This window comes from Leopardus geoffroyi, chromosome A1, assembly GCF_018350155.1.
Source record: "Leopardus geoffroyi isolate Oge1 chromosome A1, O.geoffroyi_Oge1_pat1.0, whole genome shotgun sequence".
NCBI classification, from domain to species: Eukaryota; Metazoa; Chordata; class Mammalia; order Carnivora; family Felidae; genus Leopardus; species Leopardus geoffroyi.
In genome coordinates, this window is record NC_059326.1 from 109,911,921 (window position 1) to 109,935,639 (window position 23,719).

A 23,719-nucleotide genomic window follows, 5' to 3' on the forward strand; every position below is an offset into this window, starting at 1 on the left:
CAAGCGGACTGAAGAGCTAAACCAATAATCTCCTAAATTCACAACAGTGTTCTGAAGTCTTAATATGCTGAGGAGCAAAGGTATAGAAGGGAAAAGATACTGAAGAACATACCAGGCTCTTAGTTAAAAATCCTGAAGGGCTAACTTGTAGGTCTAGGAATAAATCAGAAGCAGAGTAAGCCTTAAAAAATTCAGTTCAGGCTTGATTCAACTTAGCACTTGATTAGACTAAAATGATTCACTCTCTACTCTCTCTGCCTAGCAGAGGAAGATGACAACCATCTCAAGTCTTTTTTTTTTTTTTTTATATGGAGTGTCTGGCATTTAAAAAATTACTAGACATGACTACACAGACTATGTGATTAAAAACTACATATGAAAGACAATAGAAAGACCCATGGGTGACCCATAGAAATATAATTACAATTTTATATACTTAAGTAGAAATTACAAAAGTGAAAAATGCAATACCTGGAATTAAGATTTCAATAATTAGGTTCTGTTAAATCCGTATTAGACATAGCAGAAGATAGGACTAGTGAATTGAAAGACAAATTGATAGAACATACTCGAAGCACAAAGAGACTAACAAGAATGGAAAAGAGTGAATGAAACAGACATGTGGCATACAGTGGAAAGATCTAACTTTTTTTTTTTTTTTAACAGTTTCTAAAGAAGAGGTAAGAAAGAATTCCAATCTGATGAAAGGTATCAATCCACACAGTCAAGAACCACTAGAACTCCCAAATCAGAATAAATACAAAGAATACCGTACGTGGGCACATCACAGTGAAACTGCTGAAGACCAAAGAGAAAATCTGAAAAGCAGTCAAAACAAATGATACATGACCGTCAGAAGGGTGACAATAAGACTAACAGGTGACCTATTAACAAAAACCGTGGAAGACAACGTAACAGCATCTTAAAATGCTGAGTATAATTTACCAAGGTAGAATTCTATATCCAGTGAAAATAGTTTTTAAAAATAAAAGGCAAAGTTATTTTTAAACAAACAGAAACTCAGGATGTGTTGCCAGCAGATCTGCACTAAAAGAACTATTAAAGAAACTTCTTCATTTACAATGAAAATGATCCCAGACAGAACTGTGTGTTCAGGAATGAATAAGGAGTAGTGAGAAAGTAAATATGGAGGTGAATATAAATGACTATCAACTATACAAAATAATACTAACTCATGTCTTGTGGGGTTAAATTATATACAGAGTTAAAATTCATTCCCACAATAATGCAAAAGGCAGGAGAGGAGTTTAAGGGGTTAGTGTTGTATGGTTCTATCATTATTAGGGAAGTGAAGTAATTTGTACAGGACTATATTGAGGCAAGGATGCATGTTATAATCTCTATGGTGGTAATAATAGTAACAGAACGAAAATGTTTGACTAATCCAAAAGAAAGTAAAAAGGAGAAAAAAGCAGAACAGTTAGGTCAAATGAGAAAACCAGAAAATGGTAGATTTAACTATATAATGGCATTAAATATAAATGAATCAAATGATCCAAGTTAAAGATGAAGATTATTATACTACATAAAGGCCGAAACCCAAATACATGGAGTTTGGAAAATTATACCATGTTAACACTAATCAAAGGAAATCTGATCTGTCTATACTAGAATTAGGCAAAAATAGACTTTCAGGCAAGAAGTATTGCCAGAGATAGAGATATTTTCTAAGAACAAAGAAGTCTTTGTTCCAGGAAGTTATTACAATTTTAAAGCAAAAGTGGTAGAATTTTACATAAATCTACAATCACAGTGCTGGACTTCAACAACACCTTTCAGCAGCTGACAGACTCTGTGAACAATGAAAAAATCACTTAGAAGATCTGAACAATGCAATGAAGATACTTGACACAATTGACATATATACAGAAAACTATACCTCCCATTAGAATACACATTCTTGTAAAGTACATATGCAACATTGACCCCACTGATCATCAACTGGGTCATAAAGCAAGCTTCAATGAATTTTCAAGGATTGAAATGATTGCGAGTATGCTCTCTGGCCAGAAAAATCAGTAACAGAAAGTCTTCTCCTGTACTGCCTAGGAGAAACCACAACCCAAATTTCTCCCTACAAAGACCCTGCACCTGGGCATTGCTGGAAAGTAAAACACAATCCTGCTCACATTTCGTCCAGCAGTCCTCTAACAGTTCCCTAGTCAGTTCAATCTCACGTGCAACCTTCACCTTTCTCTCCAAACCTCCAGGCTTAGTGATAATTTTCAACCAGAAGAGATGTTCATCCAACTACAACCAAATGTAACTGTCACCTATTTGTAAGCATACCTGAATATTCTCTATTTTTCTCCTGTTACATCAAAGAATGTGCTTTTATCTAAAGCTAGCATCTCTACTTCTCTGCCCTGGATTCCAATGGCTCCTGCGTACTTTAATGATGCAGAACAAAGCCAAGATGTGTGGGAGTTGTTTTTTTTTTATATATTTTTTTAGCATTACATACATACATATATACATAGATACATACATATGCTGTAATGTCAACTAGTCTAAAAAAGTTTCTTTGGCATGTTCTTCTAGCTACTGCCTCATTTGACTCCTTTTACTCGTATTTACATCAAAACTCCCCCAAATGGTTGGCTGTATTCACTATCTCTAATACCTCAAGCTTGTATTCCATTTCATTTTATCTGCTCTTGCCAAGGTGATCCACGTGATATCAAATTGAATGGTCAGTGACATGCAAATGGTCTCTGCTATATCTGACACCACTGACCACAAACTCTTCCTTAAGGCATTCTTCTTTTGGGGTGCCTGGGTGGCTCAGTCGGTTAAGCATCTGACTTTGGCTCAGGTCATGATCTCAGAGTTTGTGAGTTTGAGCCCCAAGTCAGGCTTCCTACAGAGCCTGCTTTGGATCCTCTGGCTACCTGTCTCTCTGCCCCTCTCCTGCTCGCACAGCTTTCTAACCCTCTCTCTGTCTGAAAAATAAATAAACATTTAAAAAAATTCTTCTTTTGGTTTCTGGCATCCTCCCCTTGTCCCCCGCAGCCCCCAATTTTCTTCGTACCTTTCAGGCTACGCCTGCTTGGTTTCCTTGTTGGCTTCTTCTCTCCTTCCTGATCCTTAAGTGTTGGAGTGCTTCAGGGCTCCAACCTTGACCTCTTCTGTATGGATTTAGCAGTTTGTATGGTGATGATACCCACACTGACATCTCTGGCCTAGACCTCACCTTGGACTCCAGACCCGTTTATCCAATCGCTTGACATCTCTGCTTACATTTATAACAGAACTTTAAACTTAACAGACCTAAATCCAAATGCCTAATTTTCCTGTCTACCTCTTCCAGGGCATGCACCTCCTACCTGGCCCTAAATCTCTATATGGTGCATTCATTTCCTATTGCTGTGGTAACACCTTACTACAAACTCAGTAGCTTAAAACAACACATATTTGTTTTCTTACAGTTTTGGAGGCAGAAAGTCTGAAATTAATTTCACTGGGCTGAACAAGTATGTCGGCAAGGCAGTGCTCCTTCTAGAGGCTCTGGGAGAGAAAGTGTTTTCTGGAATTTTCCAGCCTTGAGAGCTGCATTTCTTAGCTCATGGCCCCTTCTCTTCAGAGCCAGCAGTGTGCCTTAGTCCTCACATTGCCTTTCTCTGATAAGGATACTTCCACTTGGATTCAGGGCCCCACAGGAGAAATCCATAATGTAATTATATCTGCCTACTACCATTTGCCATATAAGGCGATGTTCCTAGGTTCTGGGGTTTAGGAAGTGGACATCTTGGGGCCATTAGTCATTCCACCACACACCACCCATGGCATCATCGTTCTACAATGTTTTTTTTTTTGAATTTTTAAATATTTTTTTTTGAGAGAGGCACAGAGTGTGAGTGGGGGAGGGGCAGAGAGAGAGAGACGAAGTCACAGAATCGAAGCAGGCTCCAGGCTCAGAACTGTCAGCACAGAGCCCAAAGCAAGGCTCGAACTCATGAGCTGTGAGATCATGACCTGAGCAGAGGTTGGATGCTTAACCGAGCGAGCCACCCAGGGCCCGTTTACAGTTTCTCCATTAAAAAAAAACAAAAAAACAAAAACCCAAAACAGCCTGCCTCCTGTCTCTGAAAATTTATATTCAACTCAGCAGAAATCTTTCCACATTGAAAATCTATCAAGAATCTGATCATATCTCACCATCCCCAATGCTGTCTGCACCTCTTGCCTGGATTATTTTAGTAGCCACAACTCTGCTCTGCTTTGCAGTCTGTTCTAACAGAGACTATTTTAAAATCTAAGTTTAAAATTTAAAAATCTCTTTAAAAGACTGACTCTTTAGGGGTGCCTGGGTGGCTCAGTCAGTTAAGCACCTGACTCCTCATTGTGGCTCAGGTAATGATCTCACAGTTCATGAGATTAAGCCCTGTGTCTGGCTCTGTGCCAAGAGCACGGAGCCTGCTTGGGATTCTCTCTCTCTCTTTCTGTCTCTCCCCTGCTCATGTGGGCTCTCTAAAGAAATAAACATTTAAAAAAAGAAAGGACTGATTCTTTAAAAATATAAATCAGAGTAGGTCATTCCCCAGATGAAAACTCTTCATGGCTTGGGCCTTGGTTTACCCCTTATCTTCATAGCACCCCAGTCTCCACCTTCTCACTATACTCTAGCCCCACTGGCCTTCCTTCCCCTCCCAGAATGGAAGTCCCACTTGACATTTATATCAGAATCTATTCATCTCCAGAGTGAGGACCAGTTTAAAAGAGTCTTGTAGGGTGTATGGGTGACTCAGTCAGTTAAACGTCTGACTTGGGCTCAGGTCATGATCTCACAGCCCCCAGGATTTTGTGAGTTTGAGCCCCCCGTTGGGCTCTGTGCTGACAACTTGGAGCCTGGAACCTGCTTTGGATTCTGTGTCTCCCTCTCTTTCTGCCCCTCCCCCACTGGTGCTTTGTCTCTCAGAAATAAATGGTAATAAAATTTTAAAAGAGTCATCCAGTTCCTCTGTCACATTTGACCTGTAAATAGCTTTTAGAATTTATAGCCTCTAAAATTATGATTTATGGTCTGACAGACTAGAATATAAGTTCTAGGACTTCACTGCTCACTCATGGCTAGTTTTCAAGAAACTAGAACAGTGCTTGGTCCATAGTAGGCAATAAATACTGATGAATAACTGTACAGGAACCTTCTTTGCTCCCCCCTGCCCCTAGTCTGATTGCCTCTCGTAGAAGCTGGGGAATGTGCAAAAAGCCAAGAGGAATGTGGCCGCTGTGCCCCAGAACCGGAAGACCCCCTCACTCCCTTAGAGAGACGTACCTGTAGGACTTTCTGGGCTTGCACATCAACCACGAGGACTCTGTTCAGTGCTGGCTGGGCCACGTATATGTACCGGTGCCTGATGTTCACTGCTGATGCCCACTGGCATGACTGGGTGCCATTTCCTTCCACTTGAGGACAGATTTCTTCCTGTGAAGGAGATAGGCTGCCATATATCTTCTTAATCCCTCATTCCCCCCTGCCAGGTGTGGGTTCCCTCTCCCTTAACCCTCCTCCATCCCTCTCTTAGAATCCACAGACATGGCACATGAGTCCTCCCATGTCACCAGCTTCACTTAACCTTCAACTTTCATCCCCTCCCACATGTGAGGCTGTAACTCCATTTGTTGGGTTTTTCATCCACAGCCTCCAGGCCTGTCTTCTTCTCTCTTGCATGTGAACCTCTCCCTCTCTGCACCCCCATCACAGAGAAAACTTCTTTCAGTGGCCAGACTTCCAAAAGAGTGACCTACTCTTTCTTCTTCCTTAGCACAAAGCCAGCAGGGCTCCCACAGAGCTCTGTACTGACTTCTTGGTTATTAAATTAAGCCTGTGCCATCTTTTTATTTGAAGTTGGGACATCATCTGACAGTGTGCTATTCTGTGCTTCCTTCTCCTCCATCCCACCCCAGTGGGGGATCCTTCTGTTGCTTGATCCTGCTCAGTTTGCCCATCCTGAATGTCAGAACGTACAGGGGCCACTGCACCACTTTCCCTCTCTAAAATCCACTCCCTTTGCTAATCTCATCCAAACCTATAGCATCAAATACCATCTACATGCTTACAACTCCCAAATTTCTATATTTAGTTCAACCCTTTTCTCTGAACTCCAGAATTATGCAGGCACCCACCTAGCTCTATTTGGCTGTTTGATGCATACCTCAAACGCATGAGTCCAAAATCAACTCCCAGTTTTACCTCCCAATCCTGCTCATCCCATTAACAAAATGGCAGCCCCACTGTTTTTCTTCCAGAGACCAAAACCCTTGAGGCCACCTCTGACTCCTCTTTTTCTCCGTATACCTCCAGCCCTCATCCAGGTCATACACATTCAGAATTTGACTTTGTCTCATGGATTCCATCTCCATCACCTTGCCTCAAGCCACGTTATCTGTTGCCTGAGTAACTGCTGTCACATCCAGGTTGTTTTTCTCGATTCCACTCTTGGTTCCTCCCCAAATGTTGTCAACACAGAAACTGGGGGGATCACTCTAAGTCCGCCCATCTCACTCTTCCTCGTAACACCCTCTACTCTATTAATATTTCTTCTTGCTCAGAATAAGATCCAAGTCTTTCCTGAAGCCTACGGGGCCCTGTCCACTCTGGCTCCTGCTACTCTCTGAACTTCAGCCTTTCCCTCCCTTACCCACTGTGTGTGCGCACATGGCACGCTTTTCTTCCCTTGTGTCACCCTCCTGCTCTGGGCCTTGGGCATTCATTGGCTGTTACCTTTGCTGGGAATGCCCTTCCCCAGATATATGCACACTTTATCCCCTCATATCCTCCAGGTCTCTGTCTATGGGCCACCTTATGGAGAAGTCCTCTCTGACCCTCTAACCTGGTACCACCAGGTTCTTTGCTGCGTTTATCATTTGCTACCTTCATGCATTGATTTGTCTACGTCTGTTTGGTCTCTCTTCTTTCACTAGATTGCTCCTTGATAGCAGGCGATTTGTTTGGTTCACTGCTATGTCCTTAGCACCTAGTCAAGTGCCTGTCACAGAATGGGTGCCTCAAATACACTTGTTGAATGAATACATGAGTGAAAAGGGGGACCTTGTTTTATATTTCATGATACACATTCTCCTGTTTTTCATCATGACTCTGGTTCTATTCTGTCTCAGTCTTCCTCATGGTCCCTCTTGATCTGCCTGTCCCTTAACTATGACCCTCAGGGTGTTGTTCAGGTGCCCAACTCACACCACTCATACATACCTTTGGTGGTCTGTCTTGTCTCCCGCCCTGGCTTTAGCCAGTACCCATATGCCGATGGCTCCAGGTCTGTGTCTTTAGCTCAGAGCCACCTTCTCCAGTTCTGGCTTGGTTCTCCCATGGTCCCCCTCATACTTGGCCATCCACCCCTGAGCAGTTCCTCTACTCCCTACCTGCTCCTCTGCGAGGTCTTTAGCACCAGCTGGCCAGCCAAGACCAAGCATGCTCCCTTCTCCTGTGTGGTCTGCCACAAATGAGTCACTAAGAACTACGGGGATGACCTCCTAAATCCCTGAGCTTATCTCCTTTCCAGTTCTTTCCTAAGCGACTGCAATAGCTTTGGAGCAGAGCTCTTTTTGCCTTCTACCCTTGCCACTGCCTGTCATCATGGTCACATTTCATCCTCACAATGATCCCAGTTTACATATGAGAAAACAGAAGCTGGGGAGGTTAGGTAACTTTCCTAAAGCCACTGAGGCCTCCAGTGACACAGGTGGGATCTGAGCCCAAGTGTACCTGGTTCAGAAGTCTCTGTCCTTACCTATTCCACATGCTGCTGCCCACTGGGCAATGGGGACACCTAATCCAACAGAGGGGCCCCAAAGAGGAAGCACCAGCCTCCTATTCACTTGGCATTTGTACAAGAGATTTGCTTTACTGCAACCCTCTTGGGAGATGTTGGGCATTTTCTAGAAGAGCACACTATTATTTGGGACTGTTCCACGGCTTACTGTGGTCTTGTGCTGCCTGATAGACCTGAGGACCTCTCTTACCGTGTCTTGTCCTAGTTTTTTTGGAAATTTGAGTCATGGTTGGGATCTGAGCAATTTCCCTCAAGCTACAGGTTATATTATTGCAAATCTATGAGAAATTAGTGCCAATGTGGCAGGGCGTAATTATTTAAACTTAACTGCCAGAAGTTAACTAGGACCACTCTTTCTAGATGGTTTCACGACCATTACATACAAGGAAAATTCATCAGGGGTAACACTTCTAAAAAATGATTAATTTAAGTGAAATAGCCTGGAAAACAGCTGTTCCAAAGCTACAAATGTGAGAAATGCAACAGCCTGAGACATGCCAACAGCCAGCACAGCAATGCGACAAGCTGGCTGCAGGAACTTGCCTGGGCCCCACCCACTTACTCCAGGAGCTCCAACCCCATCATGGTCACCAGTTCATTCACTGTAGGTCTTCAAGGGGAGGGCATGGGGGGCTTTAGAAGACTCTTTTGCATTAATGGCATTGTTTTAACCTCAAGTAGCTAGGGTTTGGTGAAAGAGGTCATACCTTACACAAGAAACCACCAACTCAAGGCCAAGTGGGATACCAGTGGGAGAGGCAGAGCCATGGGGTCAGGTGGGGTGGGGTGAGGTGGGGAAGGACCATCTAGGGGACGCCTGTGGACAGGGTCTTGAGGGCTAGAAGGGCTTTCCTAGACCTGCTGCCGGCAATGATCTCTTGAGAATCTGTCCATGTTGTACTGCCACTTTGCATTTGGCCTCATGCTTTGTAGCGCCTCGGACACTTGGGGCATTCACATGTTTCACTCTCTCCCCTGGTTCCTTGGGGGCCACTGAGAACCTCCAAGCTAACCTCCTCTATTGACTCATTGAAGACCCCTTCCTTTTGTAAACTTAGCCTTCCTTAGGTTCTGTGACCCATGTTTTCCCGGCTTTCTTAAAGCTACTTCTTTTGCCTGCTAGAGAGCCGAGGGCTCTCCAACTCACCGATGCCATTCCACTCTCCATACCTATCCTTCTGGATGTTTCTATGCGTGTGTCCTGTGGGCATCTCAAATTCAGTGCATCACAGGCCACTGTCATCTGCTTGGAGGGGAGCCTATGTGCCCTGCTTGTAGGGTACCCAGCAGCAGACTGGGAATGTGGCACATGTCTCAGAGAGTGTTAGAGAATGAACTGTATACCCCCAACCCGCCTCTCCTCCTTAATGAAGAGTACTCTCCTCCTCCCAGCAAGACCCCAGGTTTCCCTCACGGTCTTTGTTGATCTGACCTGTGATAGCATTGAAATCAACTCAATTCCTCCCATTGCCACTGGCACTGGCTCAACTACGTCACCACTGTCTCTCACCTGGATAATCACAACAGCCTCCTCACCTGCTTCTGTGCATCTAGTCCAGTCCTTCCGATCACTACCCTCACTGGGGCTCTGCACCTGCTCTAAAGCAACCTGATCAGGGCCATGCTTCATATCAGGTCCTCCAGAGGTCCCCAGACCTTTGAGGATCCCATTAAAACTCTTCAGCTTTGACCCTTGGCTACTGTCATCCTGATCTTGGGCCTTTCTCACATTCATGCTTCCCTCCAGGCATACGGAGAATTTGAGATTCCCCAGATGTGACCTAACGTTTTATGCCTCTGTGTGCCGCATGCATGACATTTCCTTTAGAAATCACCAGTTCCTGCTTGTTCTTCAAACCTGACCCCAGGTATCACCTGCTCAGCAGGCTTCTCTAACTTTGCCCTCCCCAGGTCAGGAGAGGCCTCGCTCAAGGTTCTAGTGCACCTGGTACATCTTTCCAGCAGCACCTGTTTGGCTGGCTGTTCACACCACTGTGTCCATCCTTTCCCTGTGAACTTGGGACCAGAAACCCATTTGTAAGCCCTGGGCATCACCTCAGGCTCTGTGCACAGAAGGTGCTGCCTGACGAAGGAGTGAGATCTTAAACCCTCCGCCACGTGTTCCTTCCTGAGCCCTGGAAAGCGTGTGGAGCCACACTACATCTAGCAAATGGAATTTCAGAAATCAAGGGGCACACTGGTCAAAGGCTAGTGTTCAGCATGTGTTTGCGTATGACCTGGAAGTGCCCCCGGCACAGAAACTTACGTAGCTCATGAAGATCTTCTCAGTGGGTTTGAGGTGCCTCTGGATCTCACAGTCCGCGGGGTGCAGGATGATAATGCCATCGTCAGAGAAGACATAGAACATGTTTCCCACACTGAGGCCTGGGAGGAGCAAACACAGCCATGGTTATGCTACCCCGCAGCAACTAGCCCCTCGACAGGGTCACATGCCACATTATGCACACATGAAACCTGCGGTTTGGGTGCCTGTGGTAAAGGCATGAAATGCACGTCCTGGGCAAGGTGATGTAAGCAAGTGGTGTGTGGGGAGCAAGGAGAGAAAGTGCCAGAGGGCTTAAAATCACTACAGCCTATCAAGGGCTCTGCAGGCCCCAGGCTGTCCTTCCAGACACACACCTCTGCCCTAGGGCACCGACGGTTGGCCACCAGCACAAATTTTCCAATAAATGACAGCTTTGGCTTTGACATGCATTTGCCCTTTCCTTCTGAAAGTCAGTGTTCCTTGTTTGATTGTCATCCACTAGTCAAATCAGGATGGATCAGATCATGTCAGAAAAACAAAAGGCTCCTTATTTTTAAACACATTTACAAAGAGCACCACTCCTGGAATGTGGGGTCCTGAGGGTGCTGTGGCTGGTACCCCCTTGTGCCAACTTAGTCCTGCCCTGCCTGTGCCAGAAAACCCCTCCTTCAAGACAGCTTGCTCCCACCTCTCCGCCCCCACCCCTGCCCTTTTTTTTTTTAATGTTAATTTTGAGAGAGAGAGACAGGGTGAATGGGAGAGGGACAGAGAGAGAGGGAGACACAGAATCCAAAGTAGGCTTCAGGGTCTGAGCTGTCAGTACAGAGCATGATACGGGGCTCGAACCCACGAGCTGTGAGATCATGAATTGAGCTGAAGTCAGATGCTTAACTGACTGAGCCACCCAGGCACTCCTGCCTTACTGGTTTTTTTGTGACAGCCCCGTGTCGGGCAACAGAGCCTGCCTGGTTGCACCCACCTGTGTGCTCCCATCACCGCCCAGGGCTGTGGTCACTTGGGGAGAAACCCCCTCAGAGCAGCAGAGAAGGGGCCTTGGGAGGAGCTAGTTCAGTCCCCTTATTAAAGACAAAATACCTGAGGTCCAAGGAAGGCAAGGTGCTTGGTTGAGGTTACTTGAATTTATGCCAGAGCTGGGGTTGGACCCTGAGCCCCTGATCTGGGCTCTGTCCCCTCACCGTTCCTCTCCATAAAAGGTAAACAGGGCACAAAGATAGGTGAGGTTTGAATCCCCCTCCCTATCTCTTTCTCCCTTACTTCATTTCTCATGAAGGTAGAATATTAAACAGACTTTCACAAACGCTAAGAAAATTAAATCTATGAAAAACAGGCTTTTTCCTAGCATGCTGAGAAAACCAATGTACTGACTTAATTGAATATCTGGGTAAATTTTTTAGTGTTAGATAACAGTAAAACAGGGGCGCCTGGGTGGCTCAGTCAGTTGAGTGTCTGACTCCCGGTTTTGGCTCAGGTCGTGGTTTCATGGTTTGTGGGTTCGAGCCCCATGTCAGGTTCTGCACTGACAGTGTGTAGCCCACTTGAAATTCTTTCTCTCCGTCTCTCTCTGCATCTCCCCTGCTCATGCACTCTCTCTTAACAATATAAACATTAAAAAATTTTTTTAAACAAGAAAGAAAACAATATAACAGGCAAATAGGAGCCACCATTCCACTTGCTTCCAGTGGCTCTGTAGGCAGTTTTCTGGGCCTTGAGCTGTTGGTGACCAGGAAGCATCAGAGCCTGTGGTTCCCAGTGTGGACAGAAGTCCCTGACTCCATGGCACAGTCTTAACTGTGCTGAGAGGGGTTCTGGGCAGGAGGGCTCCTGCTACTGGGAGCAGCATTACCCCAGCCTCTCAGAAGTTAGTAGTGCCTGGGAGCACCCTGCACAGGTCCCAGTGGGGAGTCCTGGGGAGCTGGGCAGCCTGTCCCTGAGAGCCAGACCAAGTGGCCCCCATGAGCACCCCATCTCTGCTCTTAGGGCACCCCAGCTTTTGGCACATATTTGCTCTGTTCCCATTTATCTTGCCTCAGCAGGGCCTTCTCTTCTGGACATTCTCACCTGGCAAAATTCTCTTGGTCACACCTAGGGGTCAAAGTCCCTGCAAAAGCACAAACCCTGGAAACAGCCTCCTGGGGCCTCTTGGAAAATCGACAGCTCTCTGACGCAGCATCACATTGAAAGTTCAGGGGACTCCATGTGGGGTTTGCAGGTGTAGCCACGTGTGAGGCCAAGCACAGTGCCTTCCTCCCAGTAGGCAATGGAGTGTGGGGCTCAAGAAACACCTGACTTCCCAGAAGACCAGGCCTCATGACCCAGCCCCCTGAAAGGGTCTGTGTGAGTTTAGCTTCTACTACGGGGGCTTTCTTTGCTTTTGTGTGCCCTCATCATCCCACATCTTGTGGTGAGACTGGACAGTTCCTCGCAGCCTGTGACCTGTTTGGTTTTGTTTCTGTATGTCCGTCTCCAGCTCTGAACTGTCCAGCCTGGTTGTGCAGGTGGGATGGAATGGATTCAGCACCGCATTGTCTACTAGGAGGGCGGCACCTGCCAGCCCGAAGCCCGAAGGCAGCCGTGGGTCTTAAGTTGGCCTTGAGTGGGGGCCACTAATGGCTGCCTTGCACACATCTTAGGGCCTCCTGCATGCTTTGCTGGTCTCCACTTTTGAAACTTGAGCCCCTTTGTATGAAGCCACCTTAGAAAAATACCACCTCTTAAAGACACACGATGAAAGCTCTCTGTGCATATCGCAGCCTACTAGCTAGGTTCAGGCAGCAGCAAGGGACAACTGTCCATGGTGAGTGGCCTTCGCTACGACTTATTCTTCCAAGGAATCCTAAAGCCTATTGGCAGCAAGTCCTCATTTTCCAGGCCCTGCTTCTGATTTGCTCTCAAGACATACCGTGAGCTGCGGTGCCTGACGTTCGGGAAACCGTTCTGAGCATGGGTATGCATGCACACGCTAGAGTCTACCTAACACCATGTGATGTTCATGAGGGAAAAATGAGACGGTAAATATGGTTTTGCAGGAGGGAGATTTAGCGTTTAGCCCTGAAATCACACGGTACGTTCTGCGGCTTCTCATACTCCTCCCCATGTCCTGTCTGCTGAAGTGGAGAATAAGTTACCTTAAGGTGATCTGAACTCTGCTCTGGTGGACGGGCTGCATTGGGCTGAGGTCCACAAATGCACATACACCCCAAGCTGTGACTCAGGTTCTATAGCCCAGTTCTGACACGAGCCTGCTATTTTTTGAAGCACGTGAACTGTCAGTGTTAGACCATTTTCGATGTATAAAAATGACAATATTTTTATGGTCCGATCTATTACCTGAAGATGGTTACATCAATATAAAATTAAAAAGTCTGTTCATTGGGTGTTGTATGGAAACCAGTTTGACAATAAACTTCATATATTGAAAAAAAAAAGTCTATTCATGTCAAAACTATGCATGTAAACATACATTGACAGAAATCGTGGTGGGTTTTTTCTTTGCCATTGCCTCAAACTGTGCACTAACCCCCAATACTGGTACTAGCTCCTGGAAAAAAGTTGAAGGCCCATTCTGACCAGGAGCCCCTGCCAAGTAGTCTGCTTCAGTGAGGAGTTTCAAATAGCTTTAGACGGCAACTCTCTACTTTTAAGTTCTAATGGACCGGGGTCCATTAAAGAGACTAGCAGGTTTTGAATCTGCTTCTCAGTGTGTGCCATTTGAGTTCGACATTGACCTCTGCCCCTCCCAGCTAATCTGGCCCGTGGACTCGACTTGTGAGGACTGCTTGGTGTCTGGAAAAGCAGATGGTGGCTCGCGGAAAGATGGCCCATGATGGAAGGCTGAGCACAGGTGATCACAAGCACAACACAGAACAAGTAAGCTTGGTACCTTCCTCTCGCCACAGAATGTTTGCAACTACAGCATCAGAGAATAGGGAAGCAGGAACGTGATTGAGGGAAGGAAAAAAGAAGAAAGAAATGTCAGAGTCTTGACTGTAAGGGTTCCATTCACGGACATACTGCTACCTACTCTGCCACATAGAGAGTCTGCACCGCTCACTGCCCCAGCAACAGCACGCTGACAGGACTCTGAACCTGGACACACGTTTCCAGGTCTTGGACTCTTGCGATTTCTACTCAATCTTTGAAATCAGGTCCCAGGATCACAGATTTGAACGGGATCCTCCAATTCTGTGGTTGACAGGAGTGAACAACCTCTCTGCCAGAGCTCCTGGATTACTTCCAGAAGCCATGCTGATTTTCAACTAGGATTCTCACAGGAAGACCATCTGAAACACTTGTGATTATCTCGATGGATGATGAAGACTCAGCTTGGAGTCTGAACAAGGGAAAGAGACTAAGTCTATCACCCATGTCTATGAAATCAACCTGCAGAGCCACTTGGTGGCAGTGGCTACAAGGGGGGCACGGGGGGGGCATGCTGGGTAGGCTCTCTCCCTGGAGTATAAAGGTTATTTGTACATGTGTGCCCAGGCCAGTTCCTGGGCCATGGCGGGATGGCAGCACGTGATACAATTCATGAATTGGTATCTATGTAGTCTATCATGTATGGAGTCTGCACCACTGACCGGTGGGTGGATAGTACGAAGAATTCTATTGGGGGAGGGGCAGAGGTTCCAGTCATACGGCAAGCGGGAGGCAGAAGTGGGACTAGGATATGTGAGCTTCTTTGTGGTCCTGGGCTCTGTCTGCTGTCCAGGGAGTTTCCCTCTCTGGGTTTTGTTTAGGTTGCCAGGGAAGGTCTGCTCACCTTTGGGCACCTCTGCTCCCAGCTTTAAGCACAGAAACATATGGGGCTTTCCCCTGTCTTCAGGGGCTCATGTTGGTGGCTTTGGCTCTGGTCAATTGGTACCCCTGCAGCAGACACCCCCTAACCAGCTCAGTGAGGAGCTTAAAGACGAGAGTGGACTCACGGGTCTTTCTAGCAGAGTCTTCGATGAAAAGTGAGGATATATCCTCGTCCACACCCACTTCATTTTTGGCAATGCAGGTATACGCCCCCGTGTCTTCATACCGAACACTGCCGATGTGGAGTTCGCTCCCGTTGGCTGGAGGAAGGACAGTGCTCAATATGGCCTGCTCAGCTGGGTGCCCCCCACTCTCCGCGGTGCCCCCCTCCCGTCTCCCTTCTATTCAGTGTTGAGGTTAGAAACACAACCCCTCGGCAGGGCTGAGGGCAGCCAACATCTGTGATACACACCCAGGAAGGGCTGGAAGAGCTGAATAAATTGAAGGTGGCATGAGACCTGACTGGCAGTTTGTCATCATTGTGCTCAAAAAGCCCGCAAGACCTGCGTTGGCCCAGATAGCCGGAAAATTGGGGGAGACATTTGTTTGCTCTCAACAAGTCTGGCTTATCTGACTTAGAAACAAATCATGCGTCTCATTTCCATTCCTGGGGAAAGTGTCAGCTGGAACTTGATGGGAATAGCACGGCGACACTGAGGGCAGTTCTTACCTAAAAGGGAGAGTTGTTTCGACATCTGGGTTGAGACGTCCATGCCGTTTTTCAGCCAAGTGATTCTGGGCATAGGAATGCCCTCCGCGTGGCACTTCAGACTGGCTGCCACCCCGGGCTCCTGCGCCTGGGTCTCCGGGTACACACGGATGACTGGCGGGACTGTGGATCAAGTTGGTGCTGGTCAGAGAGAGCCCCCGCCCGGCCTCAGGCCTGTGCTCTGGCCCCGAGACCTGCTCCAGAGGGGTGAACCGACAGGCAAGTCTGGAGTTGTCTTTGTAACCCGCTTACAATCACCCTGTTCAGCAACGCAAGCCCTAGAAGAAAGGGCTATAAAATGGATTGTAAGCAATAAACATGTCAGCCTTTGTACCCTGTAATTCATAGCTTTCATCATTATTCTAAATATGATCAGAAAGACATCCAACTATTTAATGCTATTCAGCCGCTACATGTAAAGAGCAACAGCCGCTGCAAATTTATTTCTAAATGAATAAAATTCAGATATATTATTTCTGTTATGGGAAAGCCATTGGACAGGGGCTTAATTTTTTTGCAGGAAGAGCTTCGCAAAGCACTTCTGGTCACTGACTGGCAGGGCTGCTAATTACATTACCACTCCGGGGAAGTCCATTGATCATTCCACTGGATCACTCTTATTTCTCCACTTCTTACCCCCTGCACTGTGGATGGAAGGCAAGTGTGGCCTGCATAGCTCAGCCACAGGCCCTGGCAGTCAAGTTCGGGGCCAAGGATGTGACTGTCTCACTCATGAGAAAAACGTGGGTGGGCAAGGTGTCAGCGCCCTCCACAGCTTGCTGGCCTTTCTTACTTGAGCCTTCTGTGGGAGAGGCGCCTGGAGGAAATGAAGACTGTTTGGAGGATCCTCCCTCCTACCCGTAGCTTTGGGCCCAGGAAATGAAATAGTTATCATTTTCAGTGGACTCGAGGGCTCTTACTTATCCATATACTTTACATACTTCCAAAACGGGTCTGTGAGAGTGTATGTAAAGGCACCCGGATATTAAACTCAATACACACCTTGTGGAAAGGTGGAAGACGGATTCTTCCTGAAGCAGGCCACTACATTTTCCCAGAAGTATTGTCTGAGAAAAGAAAGCATCTCGGTACTTTAGGAGAGAGATTTTTCTTGGGACCAGAGGTAGAACAAGTTGATGCTTATGGAGAAGGAGGCTGCTGGTGACCCCAGAATGTGAGCAAGGTGTCCAGTGACCTGTGCTTGGTTGGGCTGAGGACAAAGGAAAGTCTCCGTTGCCCCATGAGACATGGACTGTGCAATTCCGTCTCAAAACTCTTTGGGAGGCTATTAATAATCTCATTAACTCAGTCTGAGTTTCACGTCTTTTCTCTGGTTCACCTGTGGGGCAAAGCTGGGGGGCTGAGGAGAAAGCCAAATGGACAACCAGCAAAGGGCATGAATCCAGCTTCAGAATATCCCAGAGCTGTTTTCATAACAAGAGCTCAGAGGCACCCTGTGACAACCACATAGAGACTTAACAACAATACAATCTGAGTCATTTCCCAGTTTCTCTTGGTTGGAGGTTCTGGGGGAGAGCTCCAGGATGTGCAGATCAGGCTACTGGGCTGGAGGAGGTAAATGGGGCTCTAGCAAAGGCCTATCTGGAGGGCTGCTTACAGCATGAAAGTGCATCTCCCTTCTCTCTCTCTTGTTCAATGAGGAAAGAAACAGTAATTTATCTAGACAATTTCCTTATGCTGTGAATTTGGTAGAGGGAGGAACAGTGTTCAAGTTGGATATATCATAGAGTTTTGGTCAGGAGGGTGTAGTTCAAGAGCATAGAGATAGAACTGGGGGGCTTAGGAGCACTAGACTGGTGGGGAGTTGGAGAAGGTGAGAGAGCACCCAGAGTACTACAATGTGTGTGGCCGTGACCTGGGAGTTAATAAACTTGGGCTCTTGCTAGATCACCATTTATTTATACAAGCCTGGCTAGCAGACATAAAGTAAATTTAAAGAAGGTGAGAGAAGAATCAATAGAGAAAGAAGCAGAAATGACTGAATCAATTAGTCAAAAAAGAATAGAACTGATAAATAAATCTAAGACTTGGATGTCTATAAAAAATCAGTAAGCCAAATTTCTGGCAAGTTAGATCAGTGAAAAAAAATAGAGAAAGAACACAGAGAATTAAAAAATATGAAAATAGAGGGGCGCCTGGGTGGCTCAGTCAGTTAAGCATCTTACTTCAGCTCAGGTCATGATCTCACTGTGAGTTCAAGCTCCGTGTTGGGCTTGACAGTTCAGAGCCTGGAACCTGCTTCAGATTCTGTGTCTCTGTCTCTGTCTCTCTCTGCCCCCTCGCCCAGTTGTGCTCGCTCTCTCTCTCTAAAATAAACATTAAAAAATAAAAATAAAAAATATGAAAATACTGTAATCAATTATAGGTAATAAATATGAAAAGCTCAATGAAATGGATCACTTAAAAGGAAGCCTTAATGATAAAAACTCTCAACAAAGTGGGTATACAAAGAATGCACCACAATGTAATAAAGGGTGTATATGACAAGCCCACAGCTAGCATCAGACTCAATGGTGACAAGCTGAGAGCTTTTCCTGTAAGATCAGGAATAAGACAAGTATGTCCACTCTCGCCACTTTTACACAACATGGTACTGGAAGTTCTAGCCATGGCAGTTAGGCAAGAAAAATAAAATGCAGCCAAATTGGAAAGGAAGAAGAAAACTGTCACTATCTGCAGATGCCATGACACTAAATATGGAAAATCCTAAAGACTCTACAAAAAAACCTGCCAGAACTAATAAATGAATTCAGTAACACTGGAGGATACAAAATCAACAAAAAGAAATTGGTTGCATTTCTATACATTAATAACAAGCTATCATAAAGAGAAATTTAGAAAACAATCCCAGAGTGCCTGGGTGGCTCAGTCAGTTGAGTGCCCGACTCTTGATTTTGGCTCAGGCCATGATCTCATGGTTGTGAGATCAAGCACCGTGTTGGGCTCTGTGCTGAAAGTATAGAGCCTGCTTGAGATTCTTTCTCTCCCTCTCTCTGCATCTCCCCCTGCTCACACTTTCTCTGTTTCTCAAAAGAAATAAACTTAAAAAAATAACAATCCCATTTACTATTGTATCAAAAAGAATACAATATCTAAGAATAAACTCAACCAAGTAAAAGACTTGTTTTTTTTTTTTTTTTAACATTTTTTAAATGTTTCTATTTATTTTTGAGACAGAGCATGAGCAGGGGAGGGGCAGAGAGAGAGGGAGACACAGAATCTGAAGCAGGCTCCAGGCTCCAAGCTGTCAGCACAGAGCCCGACACGGGGCTCGAACTCATGGACTGTGAGATCATGACCTGAGCTGAAGTCAAACACTTAACTGACTGAGCCACCCAGGTGCCCCTCAAGTAAAAGACTTGTAGTCTGAAAACCATAAGACTTTGATGAAAGAAACTGAAGATGACATCAACAAATGCAAAGACATTCCATGCTCATGGATTGGAAGAATTTATCACTGTTAAAATGTCCATACTACCTAATCTACAGATTCAGTGCAATCCCCATCAAAATGACAAAGGCATTATTCACAAAATCATGAATAATAAGACCTGAGAGTCCTAAAATCGTATGGGATCACAAAAGACCCAAATAGACAAAGCAATGTTGAGAAAGAAGATGAAAACTGAAGGTTTCACACTCCCTGATTTCAAACTATACTATAAAACTATAGTAATTAAAATAGTCTGCTACTGGCAAAGAAAGAAACAAAGAAAGGAAGGAAGGGAGAAAGGATGGAAGGCAGAAATAAAAAAAGAAACACAGATCAAAGGAACAGTACAGAGAGCCCAGGAAAAAAAAAAAACCCATGTACATATGGTCACTACAGCTATGCCAAAGAAGGCAATAATATACAACGGGGAAAAGACAGAATCTTCAATAAATAGTGTTGGGAAAACTGGACAACTACATACCAAAGAACCAAACTGGGCCACTATCTTACACCATATACAAAAATAAATCCACAATGTATTACACAGTTGAATGTAAGACCTGAAACCCAAAACCTCCTAGTAGAAAACATAGGTGGTCAAGCTCTCTGACATCAATATTAGCAATCATTTTTGGACCAGTCTCTTCAGGCAAGGGCAAAAGTTAAAATAAACAAATGGGATTATATCCAACTAAAAAGCTTTTGCACAACAAAGGAAACCATCAATAAATGAAAAGGCAACCTACAGAATGGGAGAAGATATCTGCAAATCCCACATCCGATAAGGAGTTAGTATTCAAAATATATAAAGCACCTATACAACTTAATATAAAAAAATCCACAAACAACCCAATTAAAAATTGGGCAGAGGACTTGATTAGACATTTTTACGAAGAAGACATCCAGATGGCCGATAGGCATATGAAAAGATGCTCATCATCACTCATCATCAGGGAAGTGCAAATCAAAACTGCAATGAGCTAACACCTCATACCTGTCAGAATGGCTAAGCTCAAAAACTCAATAAACAACAAGTGTTGGCGAGGATGTAGAGAAACAACAACCCCCTGTACACTGTTGGTAGGAATATAAATTCAGGCAGCCACTATGGAAAATAGAATGGAGGTTCGTCAAAAAGTTACAAGTTACCATACGATTCAGCAATTTCACTTCTGGGTATTTATCTGAACAGAACAAACACACCAATGTGAGGAGATACATGCACACTGATGTTCACTGCAGCATTATTTACAATAGCCAAGATAGGGAAGCAACATAAGTGTCCATCAATAGAGGAATGGATAAGGCAGATGAGGCATATATACAATACAACATTACTCGGCCCTAAAAAAGAATAAAATAGTACCATCTGTGACATCAATGAAGGACCTGAAGGGTATTCTGCGAAATGAAAGGAGAGAGTGAAATCTGACAGAGAAAGACACATACCATATGATTTCACTTATACCTAGAATTTAAGAAACAAAACATACCAACAAACAAATCAGAAACAGATTCACAGAGACAGGAAAAACTGCTGGTTACCAGAGCAGAGACAGGTTGGGGAGTAGGCAAAATCGGTGAAGGGGATGAAGAGGTACAAACTTCCAGTTATAAAATGTCGAGGGATGTAAGAGACAGCATAGGGAATACAGTCAATAATATTGTAACCACCATTCCTGGTTATTAAGTAGATTAATCGTGGGGATCATTTCATAACATACCAAAATATTGAATTCCTATGATGTACTAGTGAAACTAATAGGCTATTGTATGTCAATTATACTTCAAGAAAGAATCTTAAAAGTACCAACACGAATTAGTCAAGAAGAGATTATTTAAAAAACTTTCAAGGGCTACTTTTCACTTATTCTAGATGAATGGGCCCTGGAGATCTTCTGCATAGCAAATGGCCTACAAGTCAACAATATTGTACTGTATATTTAAAAATCCATTGAGAGGATAGATCTCAAGTTACACATTTTTACCAGAAACAAAAAACTAAAAAACAAAAACAAAGGGACACAAGGAAACTTTTGGAGGTGATAGCTATGTGTATTACCGGGATCGTGGTGACAGTACCGTGGGTACACACGTATGTGCAAGCTCATCCAACTGTATACATTCAGTACGTGTAGTTTTTTTGTATATCAATTATACATCAGTAATGTGGTTGGAAAAAAGTGCTACTAACCCAAAGTCACCCTGACTAGTTTCATAGGAAGGTTCTTTCGTATGTTGAAGGAATGGATCATTCCTATAGCCTATGACAGAGAGGATGTTGCAAATTAGGTCATGAAGGTAGTATAACCCGGACACTAAAACCTGCCAAAGAGCACAAAAAGGATGACTACAGACCTGACTCACTTAGGACTAGATGAACCAAAATCCCAAGGGACGTATTAGCAAATCAAGTCTAGCATGGTAATAAAAGCGCATACCATGACCAAGTATAATATGTTTCAGTGGCTAACTATCAGGAAATCTATAATTAATCACCTCCAAAATCAGAGGCAGTCAAAATTTGATTCTCTTGCTAGGCGCTGAAAGGGCTTTTGAAAAAAATGCAAAATCAATTTCTTGGAGGAAAAAAACCTCAATAAAATAGGAACAGAATCATACTCGCTTCCTACAAATGAGGAATATCTCTATAAAAAGAAGAAACAGCACCATTCTTTTAAGATTGGTGAAATATTAAGTTGGAAAAAAAAAGAAAAAATGAAAAGGCAGGAAGGCAATATCAGACTCGCCATTATAGCAGGTGTGACAGTCAATTGAAGGCAAGAAATGAGAAGCACAAATATTAAAAGGATGGAGAAAAAAATGTATTTTACCTGGATATGCTCCCGATGATGAACCCAAAAGTAGTAAGGTTTAATAAGTGAATGCAATATGGGGGCCAGTACCAAAACATACACAACTAATAGCTTACTTACTGACAGCAACCAGACAGAAAATACGGTGGACCTAAGTGAAAAAAAAAAAGGTAAAATCTCACTGAGGACATCAAAAAAGACTTGAGTAATTGTAGAGAGACTTTCTGGGATAGGAAGATGTACTGGGGTTAAGAAAGGAGATACCCCAAATTAAACCATACCTTTAATCTAATTGCAATTCAAATCAGTTGGGGAGGTCTTGACAAAAGAATTCTAAAACTTACCCAGAAGAAAAAATGTGCAAGAACAGCTGAGTAAATTTTGAAAAACAACAGCAATGACGGGCACTTTTTCACACCAGATATTACCAAGCAGGACAAGAGCAAACGTTGCAGCGCACGGGGGGGGGGGGGGGGGGGGGGGGGGGGGGCGGCGCAGGGAGGGGGTGGGGAGGGGCAGGGGACTGCTGAGGGAATCCCCACCTCTGGGTCAGGCACCACATTAATACATTAATGGTTTGGATTGGTTTTACAAAGCTCGGTCAATTTATTATACGCAGCCAACATTTATTAAATACCATGCGGTGGCCGGCATTAGGACAGAAGAATGAATGAAGATGGGAGTGGTCCATATCCCCACGGAGCCTTCTGTCCCGGGGAAGGTGATTAAACAATGAACTCCAAATGTGATAAGCGTTACAGGGTGGTGGGGGCTGGGGGAGCTTTTGGGGCACGGGGATAAGGGGTGTGGGAAGACTTAAAGAACCCAGTAGGAGCCACTCTCCACCTCACAAAGGAAATACTGACCTTCCATACACCCATGGTGCCCATCCCTCAATTGATGGGAGATTTGTCTATTGATCTGGTAAATCTAAACCGGTGGTGTGTGGACTGGCTTCTTCAGATAGATGGCCAGTGGTCAGTACCAGCCTTGAAGACAGTCCTTTGCCTCAGCCCTGACCTTTGATACCATCTGTGGACCCATGAAGTTCTGAAACTGAAGCGTGCATCTGCATCCCCTGGGGGCCTTGTTAAAACTACACCGGGACCACCGCGCAGGGTCTGGTCTCAGAGGTCTGGGATGGGGCTGGAGGATTTGCTTCTACCTATCAGGTTCCAGGTGAGATCCTGAGTCAGTTCTGACTTGGAAGACGACAATTCAGGGCTGTCAACTGAAATGCATGGCAACATTCTAGAACAAAGTGAAACGTGACTGAAAGTCAAGGGTGTGGAATGAGTCATTCACTTAAAAATACATGACTGCCTACTGGGCAAGGACACCTGCACTGGCAGCGGTTGAAATACTGCTCAGATGTTCTCATGGTGAGAGGCGCCCCCTGCTGGCCATGGGTCTCTGTGAGCCACAATCATCCTGGGGCTAAGACCACGCCTCCTGTGGCCTCCAACCTCTCAGAACTCTGCATGTTCCATCTTCCAAGGCCCACCCTTCCCAGTCTGGCCCCAACTATGCAAATAGAGGTGGTTAGGACACTCTTCACATCCTGCCCCTTATTCAGGAGCATGTCAGTATTCACAAGAAGTCTGGGCTTCTGGGGCATCCCTCATCCCCAAAACCTTCGGTTTTATCTTCTGGAACTCATGTTCAGCCATCAGCAAAATGTCCTATATCCTCAAACTCTTGTATGAACGTTCTTTCACCTTCTCGCTCAAATGGAAACCTGGCGACATGGCTTCTCCTGCAGCCTCTTAAGGGGACTTGGCTCTCTCTCTCACCTCTTCCTCCTCTGAAGTGGGCTGGTCCGTGGGGTAGGCATACCCCTTG

The 23,719-nt window shown here is 45.0% G+C and overlaps 1 protein-coding gene across 3 annotated transcripts in view; it reads right to left on the minus strand.

Annotated features, from left to right (window-relative positions):
- Positions 1–23,719, minus strand: part of FSTL4 (follistatin like 4) — a 591,179-nt gene that overhangs the window by 16,926 nt on the left and 550,534 nt on the right. For all 3 annotated transcript variants that reach the window (XM_045488893.1, XM_045488882.1, XM_045488902.1), the window contains 5 exons: positions 15,569–15,730; positions 15,024–15,158; positions 13,979–14,005; positions 10,078–10,196; positions 5,297–5,446 (listed from right to left, as the gene is read on the minus strand). In XM_045488893.1, the coding sequence (XP_045344849.1) occupies positions 5,297–5,446; positions 10,078–10,196; positions 13,979–14,005; positions 15,024–15,158; positions 15,569–15,730 (593 nt within the window). The remainder of the gene's footprint in view (positions 1–5,296; positions 5,447–10,077; positions 10,197–13,978; positions 14,006–15,023; positions 15,159–15,568; positions 15,731–23,719) is intronic.